The sequence below is a fragment of the Helianthus annuus genome, chromosome 2 (genome assembly GCF_002127325.2).
Source record: "Helianthus annuus cultivar XRQ/B chromosome 2, HanXRQr2.0-SUNRISE, whole genome shotgun sequence".
Classification (NCBI taxonomy): domain Eukaryota; kingdom Viridiplantae; phylum Streptophyta; class Magnoliopsida; order Asterales; family Asteraceae; genus Helianthus; species Helianthus annuus.
In genome coordinates this window covers 48,816,022-48,829,706 of record NC_035434.2, presented here as the reverse complement: position 1 = coordinate 48,829,706, position 13,685 = coordinate 48,816,022, and the positions used below count along the sequence as shown (strand labels likewise).

At 31.0% G+C, this 13,685-nt stretch overlaps 2 protein-coding genes across 2 annotated transcripts; both read right to left on the bottom strand.

Moving 5' to 3' along the window:
- Nucleotides 1-427: 427 nt before the first annotated feature.
- Nucleotides 428-6,562, bottom strand: LOC110889094. The gene is made up of 9 exons (XM_022136601.1): nt 6,541-6,562; nt 5,879-6,091; nt 5,671-5,736; nt 5,386-5,589; nt 5,184-5,309; nt 4,620-5,061; nt 3,597-4,537; nt 2,280-3,500; nt 428-2,091 (listed from the first exon to the last, which is right to left on the bottom strand). The coding sequence occupies exons 1-9, from the start codon at nt 6,560-6,562 to the stop codon at nt 428-430; spliced, it is 4,899 nt and encodes a 1,632-aa protein (XP_021992293.1).
- Nucleotides 6,563-6,587: 25 nt separating this feature from the next.
- LOC110889087 (replication protein A 70 kDa DNA-binding subunit E-like) lies at nt 6,588-12,894 on the bottom strand. Its single transcript, XM_035986167.1, has 14 exons — nt 12,524-12,894; nt 12,390-12,435; nt 9,819-9,975; nt 9,481-9,748; nt 9,284-9,383; nt 9,084-9,205; nt 8,878-8,962; nt 8,051-8,395; nt 7,844-7,964; nt 7,572-7,751; nt 7,399-7,467; nt 7,121-7,283; nt 6,977-7,035; nt 6,588-6,888 (listed from the first exon to the last, which is right to left on the bottom strand). The coding sequence occupies exons 3-14, from the start codon at nt 9,969-9,971 to the stop codon at nt 6,664-6,666; spliced, it is 1,890 nt and encodes a 629-aa protein (XP_035842060.1). The 5' UTR covers nt 9,972-9,975; nt 12,390-12,435; nt 12,524-12,894; the 3' UTR covers nt 6,588-6,663.
- Nucleotides 12,895-13,685: the final 791 nt, after the last annotated feature.

The following is a 13,685-nucleotide window of genomic DNA, read 5'->3' as shown; positions in this document are numbered from 1 at the left end:
CATTGTGTTAAAAAGAAGAAATTGCGTGCATGAGTGGGAAGTGTGCTTGTGGTTGTGGTAGTTTTTTTAAACAATATATGGTAGTTTCTTTTGTTGGGCTTTAGAGTCCTAGTTGGTGTAGAACAAATTGTGCCTAAATTAGAAACTTTTTGGTTTTTTTGGGTTGGGCTTTATGTAAATCAACCTTAACAGGTAATTGCATGGTTGTTTGTTCTTTTTTGGTAAAATAGCTTGACTAATTTGGATATTATGTGTTATGCTTAATGGTAATAGATGATTGATAATTATTATAGATATGTTTGTAAACATTTATGTGTTATACTATGAAACACTAATCAACTATAGTAACATGTGTTATGCTATGAAACAATAATATATAAAAACTAAATGTTTGATTACAAAACAAATTACATATACAAAATACAAATTACAAGTAACTAAAAACTTCTTTGTATACAACATTAGATGTCCTATTAGTAAGGTTACCATCATTATCAAGAATTGATAATTTGAGTCCATCTCTGCTCTTGACTCTAGACAAAGCAACATAAAGTTGACCATGAGAAAATACTGGATTTTTCAAATACAAACCAACTCTGGATAATGACTGGCCTTGACTTTTATTAATTGTCATAGCGAAACATAAAGCAACAGGAAACTGTCTTCTTTGAAATCTAAAAGGAACCTTCTTATCCGACGGTATTATACCAATTCTAGGAAGAAAAATGCGAGCACCAATATTGCTTCCAGATATCACTTCTGCTTCAATAACGCGACTTCCAAGTGATATTACCTTTAAGCGAGTTCCGTTGCACAGACCATTTTTTTGATCAATATTTCTGAGGAGCATGATGGGAACACCAACCTTTAGTACTAATTTGTGATTTGGAACACCGGAGATTTTAAGACCATTTAGTACGTCGGGAGAATATAAACTTTGATCAAAACCATCATGTAGATTTTCTGTCTCACAAATACTATCGGAACTTAGGTATTCCTTGGAATCGCCGGGGAACATCATCAACATCTGAGAATTAATTTCATCAACAACTTCATTCGTCGGTGCAAGAATCGCTCTTTCTTGATAAAAGCCAGAACTTTGGTAATTTTCAATAAGAGAAGGATAAACAAACTCTATAAGACTTGAAATAGGATCAACAGAATCCATGATTAAAAGATCATCGGGTATATCTATAATCGCATCACCATCATTAGATCCGCCTAGTTTCCCTTCACCCAAATCCAACAACCACTGACCAAACATTTGTATTTGCTCAACATCATGCATTCCACTTCCTGCAGTCAACCTCATGTTCTTAGTTAAAGTGAGTACTTTGCAGTGGTCCCATATGTACGAAGAAGTCAACGAAGCATTAACAATGTCTTGTCTAGTACCACCTTGAATGACAGGAAGAGTTTGTCGGAAATCTCCACCAAATACAATTGTTTTACCTCCAAATGGACTTTGGGAATTATGAGAACCATCACATTTCAATATGTCTTTTAGAGTTCTATCCAAAGCTTCAAAACCATGTCGGTGTACCATGGGCGCTTCATCCCATATAATCAATGATGTTTTCTTTAATAGATTTGCAACATCACTATTAGGGATTATAGTACACATTGAGTCTTCGTTCAGATTAATCGGAATGAGAAATCGAGAGTGAGCTGTCCTACCTCCTGTAAGAAGCAAAGATGCAATTCCACTTGAGGCAACATTTAAAACAATTTCGCCTTTTGATCTTAGAGATGCAGATAACGTTTTCCAAAGAAATGTTTTACCGGTACCTCCATAACCATAAACAAAAAAAACACCACCTTTATTGTCTTCAACCGCTTTCATGATATCATCATAAATCAATCTTTGTTCATCGGTTAATGAAACTAAAAGGTTCTCAAACTGCTCTTGAAGATCAATTCTATCATAATCCAACTCTTCAGTAATCAAACGATTATTTGAAGTAGAAATCAACTCATGATCAGGATAAGGCATTGTATTAAAATTTCGTAAGCTGGAATTATTACGAATTAAAATCTTCTCAATCTCGTACAAAGTAAGATTTTTAACTTCATCATCAGTGAGGCATAAATCTGAAAAAAAAACACATTAAAGATATATTTATTAGATTAATATAATCCAAACTATAAGAACCAAATATTTGTCGAAAACTAAAAGGAATAATTGTTCACCAATAAAACATTTTACCATGATTATATATATAAAATATATGTGAATGTGAATTACATAAAAATGAGTAATTGTCATAAAGTAGTACTACCTGGAGACTTTAAAATCTGTCGTTGTTTATAGAGGATGCCATCTGATAATAATTCCCATGTTTTTTGCCATACACGTTCCGGCAAAGACAGAGTCTGGCACGTCAACATCGTAGCAAAGAGTGTGCGAAGATAATAACCGGATCCTGAATGACTTGCTTCTTGGATAGCTTCTATATATTCCATGTCATCATCTAGTAGACCGTGAGCATAACATGCTTCTCTAAAGGTATTAAATTTACGACCATTTACAGTGAGGATATCATCAAAGGATCGAGGACCTTTAACTTTGTTTAAAAGAATCCTCAAAAAATATGCCTCACCAAGAGTAGGAGAAACAGCATGAATTCTTCCAATTGCAAAACCACCCGGTTTCCGACGTTTCCAACAACGTTCATCCTTTTTAAACACAAACTTAGTAGGGAATTCAACATAAGTAAGCGCTCGGGCAACTTCATCTCTTTGGTTACAATCCATCCAAGCTGAAAACATTGAACAATTCATTGACGGCCGATTGAGGACTACGTCAATATCATCGTCTTCACCGTATACAACATTTTGTTGGTTCGGAAGATGAAACGGGAGACGAATAACAGCTGGGTACCTATAGTGAACATCAAATGCGAATATACGCCATGATGCCTCACATGCAGACAAATAACGACAATCATAGTATTTTTTAATCTCATCAACCGGCGGGTCAGGTTCGTTTGATGTGTTACTTTCAACAATAGAAACAGTAACACGATCAGGACCTTTGTTGATATACTTAAACAAATACTTTATAGATCCAGCTTGATTGCACCATTCAACATTGATGTGGGACTGATATCTCTTCAACAGTGTTTTGTTGTAGGGAACAACAAATCTGTTATCTAGCTTAACTCCAGATTTTTCAACAAACATTCCTGAATCTCTTCTTCTATAGAGAGGAAAACCATCAATGTCGACAGACGTATGATCACGGAATCTCTTTGGAAAGCCCTTAGAACACTTATTATCTACCATGCATGGGCAGTTGACGTTGTGAGGACCACAAGGACCATGAATCATGAAATCACTGACAAGAGTATACAACTCTGGATCATCGTTTCGGTCAGGAATTTCAGCAGAAATGAGGGGATCAATGTGTTCAACAGTTGGAAACTTGTGATCGGGATGCATAAATAAACATATATGCGCATGCGGCAACCCACGCTTCTGAAACTCCACCGTATAAACAACTACAAAAAGTAAAGAAAATAAAATATTAAATGTTTGTATTCAATTATTAAATATTAAGAACAAATGAAGCTTGATAGTAAATTTGTAAAAAATACCTGCTGAAACTTTGCCAAATATTGAGTTATCCTTCAAGTCTTTAATCAAAGCATTGAGCTTGATTTTAAACAATCTAGAGAGGATATCAGGCCTGTCTTCAGGACTTAAATTGGTGTTATTAAGGAATCTTTTAATTTCCGGCCATTTAGGATTGCATGTCACGGTAATAAAAACATCGGGATATCCATACCACTTACACAGAGACATTGCATCCAAATAGTTCTGCATCATATAGCGAGCACCTCCAGTGAATGACGAAGGCAATATGACACGCTTTCCAGTGTTGGATACATTTATATTACCATGGTTACGTAAATTCGAGAGGTTCTCAAAAGTATCACATCTTAGAACCTTCTGTTGAAAACGTATGTAATTTAGTCGCTCAGTTTCAATCATGGTATACGCATCAACTAAGAATTGTTGAAATAGGCGACGTGAATTTAGAATTAATGAAAAAACACCATGCCTATCTTGTATCCTGTATGCAAAGAATTCTCTCATAGTGACATATGTTCGTTTGGTTGATGTAGAAGGAGTAACACCTCTATGAGGAATATCAATTCTGTAGCAATCATCACCATAAGGAAACAAAAGTGGATACTGGAGAGCAAGATAAGATGGATGTAACTCACTAATACGTTGTAGACCACCAGATTTCGTTTCTACAATAATATCTCTGTTTTCTAAGGAATCGCCAATATCACCAACAATTAAAGCTGCCACTTCAGAAGCAGTTGGTAAGTTGTATGTTCTTCCATCTTGTTGCCTTCTTCCAATTAGCCGCAACTTTAGCTCAGCATTACAATTATCTTTAAAAAAATCTCTTACCATGCGATATGTTTTCACCAAAACATTCTCAGAGTCTAACATATTCTGTATATGTTGTATAACTTGAAGATCAAGATCCAAAGAATTTGTTGAAGAAGCTCTATTAGATTCACTAAAGAAAATCAAAACATATAATATTAATTTAAATTTAAAAAATATTCTTAAAAAATAAAATAGTAACAATGAATACATACCCAAAAGCAGAATGTCTATTTGAAAGTTCATTGTCAGTATCATATATATAAAGCTGGGAGAATTTCGGTTTAGATCCGTCCTCTGGAAGAAGACTTCCCATTCTATGGTAATTCTGACCACCCAATCGGAATATATAAGGAGCATTGCCTTTGTTAATGGATTTATCAACTTTTCCACCAATGGAAGTAAATGAAAACATCGAATTGTATCGACGGATGTTCTTGATGAATGACTTGCTTTTTGAGTCCAATCCATTAAAAAGAGACTGATAACTTGGTGGTGCTTCCTTCATATTAGGAAGTTGAACTTTACCATATGCACAACAAATTGAATAACTTGAACTAAATTGAATTTTTGTACTCCCTCTACGAGCTTCAACATCCCATAATTTTGCTTGACATATTTGGCAAGTGACATTTTGATCTAAGTGATCAACGTAATCTGTTGAAAAATATTTAAATAGTATTTGTAAAATTGTAATATTGTAATAAGCAATTCTAAAATTGGAAGGAAATTCAATTAAAATAATTTTTTTGTATATTGTATATTTATGTAAAATGTACCTTTTGAGATGCCAACAAATTCGTCTTTTTTAGTATCACTTTCATTCAATCGTCTTTTATCCAAAATAGACTTTCTTAAATTTCGCCTTTGTTGACTGTTAAACTTGTCCATGGAATTATTTAAACCTGTAACAAAAAAAATATTTTAAAAATTAATGATTCAAAAATATTTATAAAAAACTAAAAAATATTATGGTGTTACCATTTAAGTATTCTGCTGTGATGTCAGAGACAGAGACAGGCTTTCTAGTATTTCCATTGGTACAATTGGTAAGAGAGAGTGAATTACATAAACGATTCTCTTTGATGACATTATCTTTCTTCTTAGCCTTTCTTGTATCCAAATATAATTTTCGTAACTTTCTCCTATGTTGACTCTCAATATTGCTAGAGTTTGTGTTTAAAACTATACAAATACAAAAATATAATATATAACATACGGAAATTTATTAGAAAAAAAAAATAAAACATGAAACAAAATACTTACTGGGAGGATTAATAGATATTGGTGTAAAATTTGAAACTGGTGTTGTATTTGTGCAATTATTTATACCTGTAATAAAATTAAATAGAAAAGAATCATGATTAAAAAAATAAATAAATATATTAACAAAATGAATATATGATAATGAAAATGAAAACCGCAAGAGGTATAATTGTAGATTTTTTATAATAAAAGATTTTTAATACAGTACCTGTTGTAATGTCAGACAAAGGGCTTCTAATACTTTCATTGGGAGAATTAGTAAAAGATTTTGAATTACATCGAAGATTGTCTTTAATGACATTCTCTTGGTTATTAAAAACATTCTCTTTAACACGGTTGTTAAGCTTTCTTGTATCCAAATATAGCTTTCGTAACTTTCTCCTCTGATGACTCTCAATATCGGTAGAGTTTGTGTTTGAAACTGTAAAAAAAAATTGATGTAGGAAATTCTTTGAAAAAAAATTATTAAATAATTAAACAAAAAAAATTCTCAGATAATAAATAATATATAAAAAATATTCGTGAAACATTCGACAATGGTGTTTTAATTATGTTGACATAATTTCTTAGATAATAATAAAAATAAAGTCAAAAATTATATCCTAACTTGGAGGAAAAGAAATTATACTAATGATTAAAGTTAAATCATACTTTTTTAATATTACAAACTTGTTTCAATTCATTTGATTTTAAAACGTCAAAAAGTTAATAGAAAAATAAATACAAAATCTTTATTTAAAAGACAAATGAAATTGAAAATAATAATTACATGTTAATAATAAAACTAATTTTAAAACATATTTAAAAAAAATTAATTTAAATAACCAAATCAAATTTAGAAATTTAAAACCAAGGATAAATTTAAATAACCAAATCCATAAGGCACAACCATCATACCTACATCAACTTACTTAATCAACATAAGTTTTAAAAAACAAATAATAGATATCCTAAACATGGAATAATAATTGTCTTAACAATGAACAGATGTGATCATTTTTCCTTCTTGGGAATCAAAAGTGACTTAGAGCCTTCATTCAAAGATAAAGGATCTTTACTTCCAGTTTCATCACGATCAAAATCTTCGGCAAGAACACGCTTCAGCTCAGGTTGTGCCTTCATCTTTCCTGTCATCTTGTTACGTAAAGCCATACCACCAGCACTTGAATCAATCAACGAAACCGGAGTCTCAAAAGCATTGTTGAATGGTATAGAATCCTTCAAATTCAAGTAAATAGATTTGTTAAAATACAAAAAGGTTTGTATTTAGAAATAGGAATGTGTTTTACAAAAAATTAGATAGTACCTTCTGGTTAGCACTATATTTTCTGGTCTTGCGCTTGTCTTTGTTATAAGTGTTCAATTCTAATTTAAATAAAAATTAAGGATTAGAAATATAAAATTACAAAATCCAAAAGATTGAAAAAACAATTAGAAATAAAATGGGGACCTTCATTGCAACCTAAAGCCACTTTGGTTGCTGACTCCTCATGATCAAGAGACTCCCCAAGATTACGCTTCAACTCGCAATGTTGACTTATCTTCTCAGCATTTTTGGTAACCAAAGATATTGATCCAGCACTTGAACCAATCATTGACATTGGAGAATCATCCTTAATATGGAAATGAATTGAAATGAAAATAATATATTATTATAAACAATAATAGTGATGAATAAGAATAAATGAATAGACAGATTTTGTCATATACTGGGTTTAAAAAAAATACCTTCAAATCAACAGTATCAACACTTGCAAAATCACCAGATGACAGATTCATAGAGTTTGAAAGAGCAACCTACATAAAAAACAAAGAAGGCTATGTTAAATTCATGAATAAAGAATGTACATAAAATATATTATAACTGATATAAATTAACATGAATATAATAAGATACTTACATGGTCAATCCCTATCTTTGATTCAAGCTGAGAAATGATTTCAGGATCACCAGAAAATCTTTTGACAGTGAATGACTTGTAGTGATTGTTCACATTAAAGTGAGAAATCTCAACCTTAAACGCCATCTTTTTTCCAACCAAATTGCTAATTTCATCCGGTAGCAATTTATCCGTTTCACCCTACATAATAATTTAAGATATTAAAACAGTGGTAAAATATGAGAATGTATAAATTATATAATCTGGGAAAATAATAAAGTCAAAAGAGATACATCAAGAAACTTATCAACCAACTCTTCAGCAGTCTTTCCAAGTAATTTTCGAGCAACATGATCTAAGCAAGTTAAAGATGCAATACCAGTAGAATCTTGTAACTTAAGTTGAAGTTTCAACCTGTCAAAGAATAATAAAATTGATATTAGTATACTATTGACATATAAAATTTTAAATTTAAAGTTATCATAAAGTTAGAACTTTACCGGGGAACCACAGAAACACCTTTTTCATTGCAAACATCATTTATGCATCGAACTGTCTGCTTCTCATCACTCAAATCTAAGCCATCCTCTCCATCATTTACAAAATACAGCACACTAACCTTCTTCATACAATCCTTACAAGAATTGTAATACCACTCAACACCAGGAGGGAAGCTTATCACGGTACCAAGCACGATCACATTCATTGTCTCCTGAATTTTATTAAGCTCGTCTATCGTCTTGAAAGCAGTTCCAACCAAAAAATCTTCATGAACAGTTCGGCCAGTTTGAGATGAACCAAAAGGACGGCTAGAAGAACCAACATCCGGTCTTCTTTCAAGTAACCTTCAAATTATTATAAATATAATAAGTCTATTAGTCTATAAATTATAAAACATTTTAACATTATGACATATAATAAAAAGGTTAAATTGAAAAATAATAAAACACATTGATATCTAAATCTGTCCATAAAACATCATAAATCTCTAAAACATTGCATAAAACAGGCCCTAAAACACAATTTTAGCAGTCACAAAATGAAAAACTATCAAAATCTTTATCTAAAACATCATAAAACTATAATAAAATTTGAAAAACTGTAACAAATTAACATTTATATCATGGAAAAATCTAAATCATACACTGAAACAGTCCCTAAAACAAATTGATATCTAAATCTGTACCTAAAACATCAGAAATCAATAACACCGACACTAAGAGGTATTGTATACTTCACACAAAATCTGTTCAAAAACTTTAACCAGTCCCTAAAACACATTTATAAAATAATAAAACAGTTAATTCGCAAAATATATACTTCTTACCTCTTTTGGAAATCAATTAGCTCATCAATACCTTCATTCAGATACAAATTGCTGTTCTGAAAAGAACTGGACACATAAGCCTTACCTACATATTAGACAAAAAATTCTATTAAAAAAAGTTGAGCATTAATAAGTTCAACAATAGAATGTAAAAAATATATAGAATTTTTATGACAAAAATTAAAGTAATTAAATAAGTATAAAACCTTCATGAAAGCTATATCGTCCAAACTGCAATATCACAAACACATCACCCGGTTTCTGTTCCAAAAACTTCGACATTTGGACCGCATATTCTCCCCACAAAGTCAAATAAACATTAAGGAACCTATGAATATAAAATTAATAAAAAAAAGAGTAATTGATGAATATATAAAGGAAATCAAAGAAATAAATAAATTCTAACTCTAAGTCTCGAAGTTGTAAGCTCATTTTCTTGTTCACTCTCCCATTACTGCTGGTATGATCAACCATAGGAAACCAACCATCCACATAACCAATGATATCTATAAACAAACAAAAAATTGTTTTAGAACAATAACAATGGCGTAATATAAGTAAATAAAGATCAAAATAACACTTTTTAAAATAAAACGGACTTACCAACAGGAGAGTCTTGGGGAATACGACGATTACGAAGAACATCGAATGATGTAAAAGAGAATCCATCAATTGAACCACCAAAGTCATCAATGCTTCGGATGTCGGTAGAGAAATTGAAAAACAGTTTATGTTTGTGGTTTGTTGGGCGGTACGGAGATACGTTGTCACCAACATCAAACTTGGTAACCATGACACAACTCTTTTCTACCAGAAATCTTCCATACTTTACAAGATAATTACCACCAACACTTGCTTGAATTTTGGTACCCTATCAAACAAATATAACCTTTTAAGATGAAACATAGGATAAAAAAAAATTAAATAAACTGATAAACTACCTCCTCATCCATTAGGATCAGTTCGACCGCATGAATAGCATTCTTGACTTTAAATGATAGTAGCTTCCAAAGCTTAAGTATGCGAACTTTAATAGTCACGTCTGTCTTGGTTACATCCAATTCATTAAGAGAAGTGATGGGAGGGTTCTCCATTGACCTTTATAGTTAAAAATTAATTTTAGAAAAGAAAATCTATTATTCATAAACAAACTTTAGTTTTAAAAAGACTATATCAATTGTCTGAGGGTCTTTAAATGAACAATTGTTATGAAACATTCAAGGAGTTTTTGTTAATATTGGACATATCTCTCTATTTTAAAACACTGTATCAATTATGTAAGGGGAAATATTTACGGATGCATAGATCATGTTAGTTAGACATCATCCTTTGAAATACAAAAATGGGGTATTGATTATTATTACTGATAAAAATAATAAAATAATAAGAATATACAATATTAAAAAACATGTATATCAGGTCCAATAAAGGTAAAAAAACATGTATATTTGTGAGGAAAATTAACTTAAAAGATAAATTTCACAAAAAAACATAAACATCTTCATGCCAGTCCATAAAACAGTCCCAAAAACACATTTTAGGAGTCACAAAAACATCATAAAATGTATTTAATTCACACAAAATCTATTCAAAAACTTAATACAGTCCCTAATAACACATTTATATCAAAAACAGTCCATAAAACACCATAAAACAGCAATAAGTCCACTATAATTCACAAATAAATCATAAGGAATTATAAAACAGTACTTAAAACATGCCCTAAACAACATTTTAGCAGTCAAAAAGGGGAAAACTATCTAAATCTGTCCCATAAGACATCATAAATCTCTTTAAACACCAAATTAAGAACATAATTAACAAAAATGTTATTAAATTTCTAAAACAGTCCTTCCCTAAATAACATGTATATCAATAGCTAAAACACATGGATATCTAAATCAGTACCTAAAACAGCAATAAGTCCACTATAATTCACAAATAAATCAAAAGGAATTATAAAACAGTCCTTAAAACATGCCCTAAACAACATTTTAGCAGTCAAAAAGGGGAAAACTATCTAAATCTGTCCCATAAGACATCATAAATCTCTTTAAACACCAAATTAAGAACATAATTAACAAAAATGTTATTAAATTTCTAAAACAGTCCTTCCCTAAATAACATGTATATCAATAGCTAAAACACATGGATATCTAAATCAGTACCTAAAACATCATAAAACTATAATAAATTTGAAAAACTGTAACAAAATAACATGTATATATTGGAAAATCTAAAACATACAGTAAAACAGTCGTTAAAACAAATTGATATCTAAATCTGGCCCTAAAACAGTCCATAAAACACCATAAAACAGCAATAAGTCCACAATAATTCACAAATAAATCCTAAGGAATTATAAAACAGTACTTAAAACATGCCATAAACAACATTTTAGCAGTCAAAAAGGGGAAAACTATCTAAATCTGTCCCATAAGACATCATAAATCTCTTTAAACACCAAATTAAGAACATAATTAACAAAAATGTTATTAAATTTCAAAAACAGTCGTTCCCTAAATAACATGTATATCAATAGCTAAAACACATGGATATCTAAATCAGTACCTAAAACAGCAATAAGTCCACTATAATTCACAAATAAATCAAAAGGAATTATAAAACAGTCCTTAAAACATGCCCTAAACAACATTTTAGCAGTCAAAAAGGGGAAAACTATATAAATCTGTCCCATAAGACATAATAAATCTCTTTAAACACCAAATTAAGAACATAATTAACAAAAAAGTTATTAAATTTCTAAAACAGTCCTTCCCTAAATAACATGTATATCAAGAGCTAAAACACATGGATATCTAAATCAGTACCTAAAACATCATAAAACTATAATAAATTTGAAAAACTGTAACAAAATAACATGTATATATTGGAAAATCTAAATAATACACTAAAACAGTAGTTAAAACAAATTCATATCTAAATCTGTCCCTAAAACAGTCCAAAAAACAACATAAAATAGCAATAAGTCCACTATAATTCACAAATAAATCATAAGGAATTAAAAAACAGTCCTTAAAACATGCCCTAAACAACATTTTAGCAGTCTAAAAGGGGAAAACTATCTAAATCTGTCCCATAAGACATCATAAATCTCTTTAAACACCAAATTAAGAACATAATTAACAGTCCTTCCCTAAAATAACATGTATATCAATAGCTAAAACACATGGATATCTAAATCAGTACCTAAAACAGCAATAAGTCCACTATAATTCACAAATAAATCATAAAGAATTATAAAACAGTCCGTAAAAACATGCCATAAACAACATTTTTTAGCAGTGACAACATGAATTATTAACAACATGAATAAAAATATCATAAAACATGACCTAAATCAAAAATATCTCTAAAACAGAGCCTTAAACATGCCCTAAAACAATTTTTAGAAGTAACAACATGAATTAGTAACAACATGAATACCAACAATCGGTTCACTAAACATTAACATAAAAAGAAACTTAACTTCAAAGGGGAATTTGACATACCGGATCTATTGAAACAACAGCAAACGTTTCTTTAATAACTAATACCCTGTACAAAAATTTAGTTCAGAAAACACCAAAAAAATTAAAAATTAAACACAATTTAAGAAAAGATTTAACAAAAGATGAGACAATACCGGAAGAACAACGAAGATGCACAAGGGAGAGGGAAGGAGAAATGGTTTGCCTTTAAAGACTTCATCGGAGGATGAGGGCAAAGAAGAGAAACACAATTTCAAACCTCAATCCGTGTGAATGATGATCTACACCGTCCGAATAGCTTACAAATTCAAACACAGCCGTAGGATCTGTGTTTCTTCAACAAACTTGGACTTTTATACGAAGAGGGGACTGAAAAACCTGAATTCGTTGAACAACAGGTAGACAGTAGGTTTGATGGTCAAGTTTTGAATCCAAACTCGAAAGGGTATTCATCAGTATGATGAAGAGAAGGAAAGGGGGAGAGAAGAAGAACACGGCGAGGAAAGGGAAAGAATTAGGGATTTGGAATTTGGAGGGTTGCATTGACTTGCAGAAGAGAGAGAAGGATGTCTCTGTCATATTAATGGGCTTTGACATTTAGCAAAGGAAGAAATGAACGGCATAAGGAAAAGAAGACACGTGGATCAAAGGAAGGAGGGAGTGACAAGTAGGATACAAGTAATGGAGGATGGCTGTGGGAGTGACACATAGGATTTGAAGCCTTTGATTTATTATAATAGGAAGATAAGTAATATTTTCTAAAATACTGAAAAAAAAATGATAATGTTAATTGTTTATAAACAATCAAGAAACTTGTACTAAACTATAAATGAAGTTTAAAAGGTATCCCAGTCCGATCACAAGTATAGTTGGTGTTTCCCAGTCAAGGGTTAAGTATTTGGCTTTACAATATTACTTAATACCACAAACATGAAATTGTATGAACCACATTATCGAAACTAGATGGTTAATAATCAATAGAGCGCTTCATCTTTTCAGGGTTGAACCTGCATCAAATGAGAGTTGAACCTGCATCTCTCAAGAAAAATGCAGGTCTTCCACCAATCATTGTTAGTTCTTGAGTTCAATTATAAGTCATTGTTAGTTTTTGAGTTCAATTATAAATTTATACAGAAACAGGATATTAAAATATTATCTATTCTCCTATATATTAAAATTAGAACTGAATGAACAGTAACCTATATATTAAAATTAGAAATCACTAAGTGGAGGAAATATATCGGATATCAGTACCGGTATCAAATTTACCAAAACGGGTGTATTTTCGGTACCGTTTCGGCACCGGTATTCACCAAT